The sequence below is a fragment of the Sebastes fasciatus genome, chromosome 16, assembly GCF_043250625.1.
Source record: "Sebastes fasciatus isolate fSebFas1 chromosome 16, fSebFas1.pri, whole genome shotgun sequence".
Classification (NCBI taxonomy): domain Eukaryota; kingdom Metazoa; phylum Chordata; class Actinopteri; order Perciformes; family Sebastidae; genus Sebastes; species Sebastes fasciatus.
Window position 1 is genome coordinate 27,653,619 of NC_133810.1, and position 12,644 is coordinate 27,666,262.

A 12,644-nucleotide genomic window follows, 5' to 3' on the forward strand; every position below is an offset into this window, starting at 1 on the left:
TCAGAGTGCCAGTAAGACGCTGGTAGGAAACACATCTGTGACATACAATAAGGCCACACAGTAGTAATAACAGGCTGTCAACAGCTTTGAGAAACCGCAGCTTATTAATTCCCCCCGTTTATGACATTAATAACATGAGGGGATGCAGAAAACGTCCCCGACACTGATCTGATAACAGCCCATTGTGAAGCTGAATGTTGTGGATTATGTGTAGATCAAATGGTTTGTCTCATTAGTTCCTACACAGCATCCTCTGTACTGTCATTATTTCAGTGAGCTGAGGATGGATCTGGACATTTGGTGAAGTAATATCACATCAAACTTGTTTGGCTTTTAAACCTCTTATGGTGTGCTTGTGTGTGTGTTTATGGGTGTGTGTGCAATGTTCTTTCACATCCATGTCTCAAATGGACATTCTTTTGTGTATTTAATATGAGGCTGATAATAGCATGGTACTGTCTGTGCTGTATATCATATCATGGCTTATGAAGAGCCATGTTAGAAATAGCATGTTAGTCTTATCCGAGTCTGGGTTTGTATGTGTTCAGCAGGAAGGGGGTTAGGGTTGGGTTGGGGGGGATTACACAGGGCAGGTTCAACAGTGCACTTGGCAGCTGTTACTGGGGAGGGCCGCCCTGTTGGATTCCATTCCAGTGCAACGCCCGCCACAAATAGACAGTCTAGTGCTTTCCATAGACGAGTTAGGGGTGTGAGCTGGGGGGCTTGAATCGGAAGGGAGGGCTCTGTGGACAGGGGTGGTGTCAGTGTGTATAAAAGCTCTCAGCTGAGAGGCAGACAGCACGTTGGGAAAACACTTCCAGAGAGGCCTTCATCTGCAGCCAGCAGCTCTTCCTTACAGCAACACTCCTCCGCCGCCGAAACACAGCAGCCATGACAGAGAGACGTATCCCCTTCACCCTGCTCCGCACCCCCAGCTGGGACCCATTCCGTGACTGGCACCAGAGCCGCATCTTCGACCAGACCTTTGGCATGCCGGCCCTGCCCGAGGACTTCGCCACATTCCCCAGCACCCACTGGCCGGGCTACATGCGTCCCTCCGTCATGACCCCGGACATGGCCGCCATGGGTCAAATGGGCCAAATGGGCCAAATGGGCCAAATGGGCCAGATGGGCCAAATGGGCCAAATGAGCAGCATGGGCCCCATGGTGCCCCACGCCCCCATGATGTACCCAACCCCCATGATGGCCCAGCAGGCTCGTGCCCTGTCCCGCCAGATGAGCAGCGGCATATCGGAGATCAAGCAGACCCAAGACAGCTGGAAGGTGTCGTTGGATGTCAACCACTTCTCACCTGAGGAGCTGGTGGTGAAGACCAAGGACGGCGTGGTGGAGATCACTGGTGAGCACTCATTTCTCCGTCACTGATCCCCTGTGATGTCAGAATACAAATACTTCCAATGTCATCTGAGAGTACAAATGATAGTAAGCATTATGCTTTAACGGTGTTACGATTATGAGGGGGTCCCTCGAAAATGTTCTCTCCTTTAACTGGTCCGTGACCCCAAAGAGTTTCTAGACTTAGACCTAGTGCATGCTGATTCTAGGAGCACAGTATTTTCATCACCTTATAGACTAAAAACCTGAGGTAATTTCCTGTCAGGGAAAGCCAGTCTTTAGTTGGACCACTCAATCTAACAACAAAGTACTAACATCTAAAACTGTGCATATATACAGGACATGCATAGATAACATAATGTCTCATTTAGATAAAATATAAGACAAGATATAAAGACAGGACACCTTGTTGTTCAGTCAAGCACAAGGCGGATGCATTGCTGCAGAGTTGCATAATAAGTTGAGACAATATCCTGAGTTCCAGCACACTGGAGGGCGGGGGCTTTTGGCTGCACGCCTTCTAGATGCAAAACATCACACAATTCAACATGTGGGAGTCGACTGTTACAGCAGCTCACAGATGAACACAATGCAGAAACTGTTTTAATAAATAGCTGGTTTCACTTCTTTGCCGTGAAATGTTCTCATTGTCCGTCCACGCTCGCGAAGGACCAAAGCTAAATGTGCAAACCTGAAGAAATGTGTGTGGAATGGATCATGTACTGTAATAGCTTTAGCTCTCTGAGGCCTTGAGCTCCCCTTTTCTCTGAGTCAGTCTCAGCCTCTCTGTCTGACATTTCACTAAGAATCACGCTCTTAGAGTAGGGGATTTAGCCGTGACTCACCCAGTGTGTCTGCTACTTTAAAAGGACTGCTGGATCTTGTCCAGGTCCATGGTCCAGGGCCGGACTGTAGCCAATACCTCACTGCTGATAGAATGGGCATAGTCAGGAACAGATAAACAAAAGCGCCGCGTCTAGTCCGAGTGGAATTTGCCACCTCATGTTTCTCTTGTCACCGGAGAACGAGGATGATCTGTTTAAAGATGATCTCATCGGCTTTAGTGAAGAGTTTTGTGTACACACCAAAAGTGCAACCTCTTTAGTCCTTTTCATGCACACTCAGAACTAATGACCCCCCTTCATGCAGTAGCTGAACAGGTGTAAACTTGGCCCATTCACACTCACACTACAGTAGCAGTGTCGTCCTGTTGAAAAGGGGACAGCTCCCCGAGGACTGTAACCTTTATCAGCCCGTTGTCATAACAAACATAGTACTGTATTTAGAGCCAGAATGAAGGGGCAATGTTTCAACATCACAGCCAGGCCTCGTAGTGCAGAGAGACATGAGGATCTTCTATGGCTGGTATGGCTGTGGCTACACGGGGAAGATAAAAATATCCACCACAAAGCCTCCAGAGACACAAAATAACACTGCCATTGTGCTGTTTGCATGTGTCACTAATACACATACAGTAGCCTATAGAGTGCTACCGGAATGAGTCCTAAAACCTGGAAATGAGTTAGCATTTTAGCACTTTCGGTTCTCTCGTCTGGAAGTCAATGGGTTTTTAGTTAGACACCCGAAATAAGGTCTGTGGTTAACACAAGCTGAAGAACTTTTAACGTTTTGTTCTACGGCATAAGGTTCTACGGTTGCTAACAAGTGGCCAAACAATACTACTAAACGTCATCACGTCGACACGTCCACCTTTACAGCCTCGTTGTGTATACTCGCGCTCATGCGACTATGGTGTAGCTCGTTTATAGCCTAACATTAGCTTTTTACTTTTGCCGATTGCTTTAAAAATCATAGAAATGGTGTTCATTTGTTTAGATTATTTTACTGAACAAAACGTGTAAGTATCATAAATGTTTTTTGCCACAGAGCTTATTTTCTGCAATAATCCAAAACCCAATGGAACAATCCCATTGGCTTTTTGTCTAGGGAACCAGGGAGATGCTAACTTCCGGGTCGGCCTACAGATATACATCATCCCTGGAACACTCTATAGCACTAGATCGATAAACATGCCCTGACCTTTTCAGAAATACGCTTATTCACTTTCTATGCAAAAGTTAGCTGAGAAGTTTGGTACCACTCTCATGCCTGTGCAGTAAATATGATGCTGACACCAGGAGACAAAGACTGGAAGGGCCTGCCACTATGTGACTTCCTGTGAGGTTGCCTGTCTTTTCTTGTGCCAAGAAATTGTCCAGTGCATAACCTCCTTCAGGCTTCAGAATAATAATTGATATGAAGCTCTGAGCTAGAGCAAGGAGCTGGTTTAGCTTAGCATAAAGACTGGAGACTGGGGGAAAAAACTGCTAGCTTGGCTCTGTCCAAAGCTAACAAAATGTGCTTACCAGCAACTAGGACACATCGGGAATGTTCACATTTACAACTGAGAAATTGTCTATTGTGCACACTGACTCAATGTAGTCTAATGGCTTTTTGTGACATGCTTGAATTGAGCCATAATTAATGATATTAGTTACAACTGGGCTTTTACTGACAAGACAAGACGAAGCGGAAAAAAAACGTGTTTAAGCAAGTTATAGCTAGTTAAAATGAATTTGACAAAATACATACAAGATGTCTTCTTGCAGAATTAGTGCACCATAATGCATTCTTTTAGTTCCAACTCCTTAAAGTTAATGTATCTTTTAGATTAGTGTCACATTTGGGTAAACGTATGTTGTCTGTGTCCTTAGGCAAGCACGAGGAGAGGAAGGACGAGCACGGTTTTGTGTCCAGAACCTTCACCAGGAAATACACGTAAGTAGCTCGATGTTTTTAAGTTCATTATCAAAGAATACGCTGTTAGAATAACATTTCACCCAAATTACATTCGTTCTTGATCACTTTTTACACATTGTGTAAATGAAAGGAAGCTACTGGCCGTGCAATACGTCAACAACTCACTTCAGAACTAACAGATTTCTTATTAAAGTGGGTTTGTTGTGGCTGTTTGTTGGTGGCTTTGCAGTGAATTTTCACAGAGGAAATGCATTTCCCAGGCTGGCTTCAGATTCCTGTGATTCTCTTATTGTGGTTTTGCTGCTGTGCGTCTCTTTAGGTTTGGTTTGGTCCAGCCATGAAGAGGGCTGGCTGCTGCTGATAGCTGAATTTCATGCTCTGAAAAGCAGCAGCAGCAGCAGCCTCCACCTCCTAGTGTTCATCCCTCCTCTGGCTGGAGCTTTTAGCTTCATAGGGCTCTGCTGCCATCCAGGGGCCACATCACACACTTGAGACAAGACAAACTGAGCTGGTCTTGGATCTGATTTTACCCAAGGGTGACTCAGGGATTAATATTTCAGTCAGCCTGTGTTTAAGTAGTGGCAGTGGTGCTTCTTTCAAGACTGGAGCTCTTTGTAAATCTACTGGAGTGATTTCTTAGACTAATTGTGTTCCATTACTCCCCTCCAGCCTCCCCTCCTCAGCTAACGTAGAGAAGGTGGCCTCCTCCCTGTCTCCTGAGGGCTTTTTGACCGTGGAGGCTCCTTTGATCAGATCGGCCATCGAGTCCTCAGAGACCACGATACCTGTCAACGTGGACAACAAAGGGGGCGTGGTGAAGAAGTAGGAAGAAACGCAGCGCAGTGTCTCCCACACACACACACAAATACACTCTTCATGTCTGCTAACTGCTTCTAGAAAGGTGAAGAAGCAGCTTATCGCTCTCCCTAAAGCAGGCTTGTTCACACGCCAGAGAGAGCAAAGCAAGGGATTGCCCTTGCTCTCCTCTCTCCCCTCCGTCTCTGGTAATGAGCCAACCCCAGCTGAGCGCTCTGTGTAAACACATCTGCAGCAGTGCCATATGCCTGCTCTTTCTGCCGTAATTACACTCTTCATCTGAATGTAGGAAATCTCAGCTTAGCCTCGCTCGCAGCTTTCTTTCTCTCTCTCTCTCTCTCTCTCCCTCACTTACACACACCTTCTTCATTTCTGTTGAGTAAACTCGCTTCATGCTGCCTCTACAGACACATGAAAGACAACAGTAAAGCGGACTGTAATAGCAGTGATCTTGTAAAGCGAAGAACCAAGGTCCCAGGAGAGCATGCACACCACCAGTTTGAGTGCAGAACAAAGCCTGTTAGCGTACTGTACGTACTGTGGGTCTGGACTGGAAGTAGACTGGTTGTACCTGCAAACTATTCAGTCCTGCAAACACAGAATAAAGAACAAACAACATACTGAGTCTCTTCTTGTTTATTTGGTAATATGACATCAGAGGTTACGGCAGCTACTGTGAGCTGTGTGTGTTTTACATCCGGAAACAGGAAGATAATAGCTAAATGGAAATGCATAAAGGGATAGATTGGGTGTTTTGAAGTGGAGTTGTATGAGGTGCTTATCCATAGTCAGTGTATTACTTACAGTAGATGATGGTCGGTGCTCCGCCAGCATCAAGAAACAGGACAGGAGCACCGGCACCGGAACAAAGCAATACAGTGCTTAGGACGGGGACGGCAGAAAAACTTATTTTAGTCACATAAAAGAGAGGCTCACCTTAAAAATATATAAGTACGTTTAAGTGTACGCTATATTTAGAATATTTTCAGACCGCAAACTGAACTGAAAGTGAAACTATCTATACTGTCTTTGTCATTTGAACCTGCTGGCGTTGAATAGAGCAAAGATACGTTTCACTTTCAGTTCAGTTCCCGGTCGGAAAGGAGAAGCAAAGGGCTGTCTGATGGCTAGATAAAGCATACACTTAAACAGATAACGATTTTTTTTTGGATGGGCCTTTCTTTTAGGTGTCTAAAATATGTTTTGCTGCTGGCCCTGTCTACAGCACTATATTGCTTTGCTCCAATGTCCGTACTCCTGTCTTTTTCTCCAAGCTGGGGGTGTGCCGACAGTCATCTACTGTAGGTAATACACCTACTATGGATAAGTACCTCATACAACTCCACTTCAAAACACCCAAACTACCACTTCAAGCTTCTTAGTTGTGGTATCTTATGCTAAATTATGCATCCGATGGTCATCCATGCAAAAGAGAGCAAGTGAAACATGTCAGCCCCCCGGAGTGATGCAGGCAGCCCATGACAAACAAGATTCTGTTCACTGTTGTGTTGTAATTTCACATTTACTGTGAGAGTATAGCGCCCCCATCAGTCCATCTGATCTCTACACAGTGCCACAGGATTCATTAAAATTGTCACAATAATGTCTAGAACATTTATTTAACACGGTGTTCTTTCATTACAGCGCCCCGGCCAATCGGTGTGAAAGTAATACTAAAAAGGAGTTAATATAATATTCATTACGTTCATACCATAATATATCAAAGTCAGCAGACAGGACTCATTCAGTGCAAAGGGGACGAACAGTAAGTTCATCCTGACACTGACGTGTCCCTGATCTGTGGTCTGTCCTTTATGAAGTGGAGAAAAATTGCGAAGGCAGTTGATATATGAGATGAGTGTCACATGTACAGAGATATAAGGCCATTGCTGCTCTGTTTCTGCACTGAAATGTGCCATAACGCCCCAAATTGCATAATTCCATCGTACAGAATGGCTCTGATGAATTATTCATGCCCCATATAGATGCATAATTGATGGAGATTTGCTCTCTACTCTTGACTGAGCAAGGTCATTTAAAACAATTGCACCAGGCATGGATGCTAGAGGAGGAATGGGAATACTATAGAGTCTGGTGGAGCCACCTTAAATGTCTGTACAAAATGTCATCCGACAGTTGTTGAGATATTTAAGTCTGGGCCAAAATTGTGGACCAACAGATTGACAAATAATAGGGCCACGCTGAAAATATGGCAAAAAGTATCAATACATTAATCGCTAATAACATAATTAGTGGTTGTACTGTGTATTGGTGAGTGATTATGTTTATTTTTCTAAATGACTCTCAGGTAGATAGATAGATGGGCGGAGCAGAGGTGCAGTGGTAAGCACTGTCTCCTCACAGCAAGAGGGTTGCAGGTTCAGGGCCCTTCTGTGTGGAGTTTGCATGTTCTCCCTGTGTTAGTGTGGGTTTTCTCTGGGTTCTCCGGTTTCCTCCCACAGTCCAAAGACGTGCAGGTTAAGTTAATTTTGTTTGAATGTGAGTGTGAATGGTTGTCTGTCTCTAAGCCCTGTGATAGTCTGGTGATATCTAGATAGAAAGATAGATACTTTATTAATTCCAGCAGGAAATTTTACTGTTACAGCAGCTTAGCGCAAAAAAACCCCAATATATGTAACAGCAAGCACCAAAAAAAAAGATATATATGTTATACTACTACTATACTGGCTCTAGGAAAACAGTATATCTGGAACTGCTACTCTCTAGTTGACACTGAAGCATGGCTGACGCTCTCCAGGAACTCTGCTTTTTGTCACTGCCATGATGCCTTAACAAGAGTTACATAACTCAAAATGGTATAAAGGACGGATTCAGTTCTCATGTCCCCCTTTCATTAGATATCCATGTGATTTTATCAAACACTCAAGAAACAGATTTGGATTTGTTTGCTCATCTGAACCATGGAAATCAATGCTAAAGCAATGGGCCTTAACATTGTTAATTCACCAGAAGAACACGCCATAAGGTAAGTTATCAAACTCAAACACTCAAGACGGTCCTGTATGCTGGATTTTCATCATATCCAGCACATTTTCACAGTGTTAATGTGTACTAAACATATACTATGTAGGTAGAAACACAGACATTGTAAGTAGAAGAACTAGGCCACGGGCAACCACTGGAAACCACATCAACAAACCATACGAGCTGAGGGCCCTATGCAATCAATACACTGTACAGCAGCACGTATGGAGCTATGAATTTTTGTTAATGCTCAGCTCCTTCATCATCAGTCAATGCAGGATGAAATGAAAGATGTAGCAGCACAGCGGGTGGCGTTCTGATTGGGTGCTGGTTTTCATCACTTCTTTTTCTTCCTCCCTGTCAACCAGTCATTCATGTTGCGTGCCAGCCCACTAATGCACATACTAACTCTACTCTTGACTCCAGAGCTGCAGGGGGAGATCTATTTATAGAGCGCTCTGCTATGCACTGAGCCTCCAGCATGTTGAATAGTTACACAGGCTAGATAGTGGACATTTTCCCCCTATGGCCCCAGACCTGCAGTGACTAATGGGCTGCTTGTTATCAGCTATCATTAACATGATCTCAGACATTTCTGTTTCTGTTTGGCTGTAAGTACTGTATATGCAACGCTGTATGTATTCAACAGTAGTATCTGCGGCACAGTGAGCTGAGTGGAAGCTCTGCCATTCATGGAAGCCACGCAGACGCTGCCTTAACAGGAGGCGGCACTCTGTAAACCACTTAGCATTTCAACTTTTCCTCTTCCATGAGTCACCATTTCCTTCCAGTTTAATGCAGGCCTAAATTATTCATGCCAATCCCCATCAATCCAGGAGCCGGCCAGTCGTTGAACCGGGGAAGTGCGTCGCAGCGCTGTTAGCTACCAGGCTGCTGATTGGCTGCTGATTGGACTCCTCTCAGATCTCTACATCCTCCCTGCACCCCCCTGACAGGCTGAACAAATGGGAAAATAAATGAATTCGGTTTAATATGGTGGACATTTTCTGCAGGCAACACATGTTATTATGGTAGCATAAGTATGTATTCACTACAGGGAAATATGGGCATCTTAAAGGATGCTTCTGTTTGTCTAAAGTCCAGTCTTTATACAGCCACAACATAAATATTACTGTAAGCTTTAATTTTGTAAAGTAAATTTTTACTAGCCTACATAGTGTGCATTCTTTTTTTAATTATTATTATTATTATAATTAATTATTGATGTGCATTAGCAAGGCTTTTCACCAAATTTAATATTTTACACTTTCAATTTTACTATAGCTGTAAAAGCATTTGATTACATATGTAAACAAAAGAGAGTGAACCTTCATATTAAACGCTAACCGTCCATTTAATGGCGTTCAATGTTCCAAATCTAATGACCATCTTTAATCTAAAATCTAATGGAGTGTCTAACAGGGAGACATGTCATTTTTGATCATAAAAGATTAATTCCATCCACAAAAGGTCTGATATCTGCAGTGTGGACTGAGCAGAGCAGGTGGTGTGCTTTTTCTCCCTAGCAATAGCTCAGGATTGGCTGGTGACCACACCTTGGACAGGGGGGGTTGTCCAATCATATGTGAGAGTGTTGATTGCCTTTCAGCCAATTAGCACTCATCACCAGCTGCTCAATAATTAGTTCTCCCTCAGTGATTGAAGATGTTCATTAGTCCAATTGTAGCTCTTGATTGACGTCAATTTCCAGCTTTTCAGCACAGTTATTCCTGGTTTCATGAAATGTATTCATTTTGCTCAAAGACGGGGTTTGCTTTGTTGTTTCAGCTGACTTACCTGCATGGAAATTTTTATATTTAATGTGAAAACAGGGCTGACAATGGTAAGAACAGTATTCACCTGTTCTTGATGAAAGTAAGGCTGTGCTTGTCTTGTCACTGTTTTATGAATAATGCAAAAGTCTGATGGACTGAGTCATGAATTTCTTACGTTGTTCTGATGATACCATTTGTTTCAGCTTGACATAACATTGACAATTCCATAGTAAGATAATGAGGACACTATACCATTAATTCCCACTGATGAACTCCATTTGGACTAAAACTGTCCATGTTGCATATTCCTTAATGGTGCCACAAGTAACTGAGCTCTTTGTTGTATTAGCCACGCTAGCAGCATGGCTCCAGGCTCGGCAGTCTCTTTGGTTCAGACTGAAATATCTATATAAATAAAATAAAATAAAATAACGATTTTATGGACTGACATTCATTTTTGTCCAGACATTCATGGTATTCTACTGACTTTGGTATTTCCCCTGAAAAACTTGTTGATGCCTCATTGTGTTTTGAAGATACTGACCGATGAACTTTAAAAGGGCGTGGCTCAGCACATCTATGGACCAAACTCCACAATTGTTGGGGGTCCAATCATCATGAAACTTACAGGATATGTCCACATAAGTACATGAAACATAGCCTGAAAGTTTCATTCAAATCAAGTACACTAAGGGGTGCTACAAATGCAAAAAAAAAGAGACAAATCTGACTATATATCAGAAATTGCTTGCCCAACCATTACCAAACTCACAGGATATGTTTTGAATTGGGCAATTGAGTGAATGGCGATTGCAATATATATATATACTATATATATATAGAGAGAGAGAGAGAGAGAGAAAGAGAGAGAGAGAGAAGTACCCACAAGTCTCCCCTTTAAAGACGTGCCCACTTTATGATAATCACATGCAGTTTGGAGCAAGTCATAGTCAAGTCAGCGCACTGACACACTGACAGCTGTTGTTGCCATGTTATGATTTGAGCATATTTTTTAAGCTGAATGCAGTATCTGTGAGGGTTTCTGGAGAATATTTGTCATTATTTTGTGTTGTTAATTCATTTCCAATAATAAATATATACATACATTTAAAAAACAACATAAAGCAAGCATTTTTGCCCACTCCCATGTTGATAACTGTATTAAATCCTAGACAAATCTCCCTTTAAGGTTAACTTTAAACAGATAAAAAAAAAGTGTGATTAATTTGTGATTATTTTTTTTAATTAATCGATACAGTATACTATATATATTAATTTATATATATATATAGATAGATAGATAGATATACTGTATATGCTATACTTTTTTTAGTAATTTTTAATATATAGTTAATTTTACTATTAAGTACTTTTTAAGTAGGCCATTCGTCACATTCTGTTACAGAGTAAAAAATAAGTCACTTGAAAAAGTCCTGATGAATGCATGAAAATGCAACAGATTGAGCCAAATATATTATCATTATTATTATTATTATTATTATTATTATTATTATTATTATTAAATCAGAAGCTGCAGCAGGAACGAATTTGCTGTTTTATGTAGATGGCTGCTGTTGTGTCTGTTCCATCAGTCTGTTCACCTGTCTGTCTGTCTGTCTGTTCACCAGTTCCGGTGACCCTCTGCACTCCGACCGAGCTCTCAGTGAACAGGACAAAACAATTAACAACAAAGTAAAGAAATTCAGGAAGTCATTATGGGGCATGGTAATGGTTAGCATTAATGTGTCTCTACATCGTTAGAACGCTTCAATTTACCTTAATAATCACTGTTGTTAAAGTAACCTGGAGACACGCTCAGTGACGCAATCAGACACACCTGAGATGTTACCTGGCTCTGGCTAAAAGCTAACATGCTAAAGTGGACCCTTCAGAGGTGACTTCTTCGTCCTGTCAGGAACTTGTACCTTCAGTGAGGTGTCTTGAGGCTGAGCTGACTGGTTATACTGGGATATGGAGGCTCCAGACCAGGTTAGTACAACAACACACACTGAACTCTCTCCAGATGACGACGTCACCTACCACTACGTTGCCTAGCAACGCAGCATCATGTGTAAAATCCTGTGCAGTCTCTCTTTTTGCTATAATGTGAGTTTGCTACCCTTAATATTTCTCACCTTTCGTGGTGCAACAAGCATTTACTGTCCTTTTTATTTATTGTTGGATAGTTTAGTCTCTTCTCTTTGGTTATTCTTCCTGTGAGGCTAATAAAAACAGAGATAGCATCAGTTGTATGAACAGGCTGCAAAGTGCCATAAATGGAATGAATTGATGGTTTGGACATATGGCTCATTGCTGATGTTGTTGTTGTTGCTGATGTTGTTCCTCTCGTTGACATTTAATGTGTTCTTTAATTTAACAGCAGCATCATAAATCACACTCTTTCCACCTCTGCTAATTACAGTCTACAACAGAAAGAGCTGCTGTTGCTATTTGTGACACAAATTAGACCATAACACCTTGTTATGTTCCTCATGAAACAGCAATTGTGTTTAAATGAAGATAGAAAATGAAAGAGTCTGTTTTCTCTGTGTAGAATGAGTGCAAGAGAAATCAGAAATCAAAGGAGATGTATTCCATATTTCAGGGATATTAATGAACCAACACTATTTTGCATGTCGTTATAATCTACCTTTTACATCCGACTTGCACGTTACATTAATGCAGTGTTTGGATTATTACTCCCACATTGCACATATTATTTATCACTTGTACATTCCTTTCTCTTCATTTCAAACACTGTACAGCTCTTTTCACTTTAAAATATGTATTTATTTATATTTATATATGTGTTTTCTCTTACTTTGTATATTATTGTCTGTATGCACCAGAGCACCGAGGCAAATTTCCTGGTATGTGAAAACCTACATTGCAACAAACCGGTTTCTGATTCTGATTTAATCTTGGCGATCTTCACGTTTTGTAATGAATTAT

General features: G+C 42.0%; 1 protein-coding gene across 2 annotated transcripts; it reads left to right on the forward strand.

Moving 5' to 3' along the window:
• The first annotated feature begins 769 nt into the window (after positions 1-769).
• On the forward strand, positions 770-5,552 carry hspb1 (heat shock protein, alpha-crystallin-related, 1). 2 transcript variants are annotated; one of them, XM_074611108.1, is made up of 4 exons: positions 770-1,083; positions 1,138-1,360; positions 4,071-4,134; positions 4,786-5,552. In XM_074611108.1, the coding sequence occupies exons 1-4, from the start codon at positions 892-894 to the stop codon at positions 4,940-4,942; spliced, it is 636 nt and encodes a 211-aa protein (XP_074467209.1). In that variant the 5' UTR covers positions 770-891; the 3' UTR covers positions 4,943-5,552. The 2 variants fall into 2 exon arrangements, with proteins under 2 accessions (XP_074467209.1, XP_074467208.1); XM_074611107.1 differs by having other exon boundaries at positions 770-1,360.
• The last annotated feature ends 7,092 nt before the right edge of the window (positions 5,553-12,644 follow it).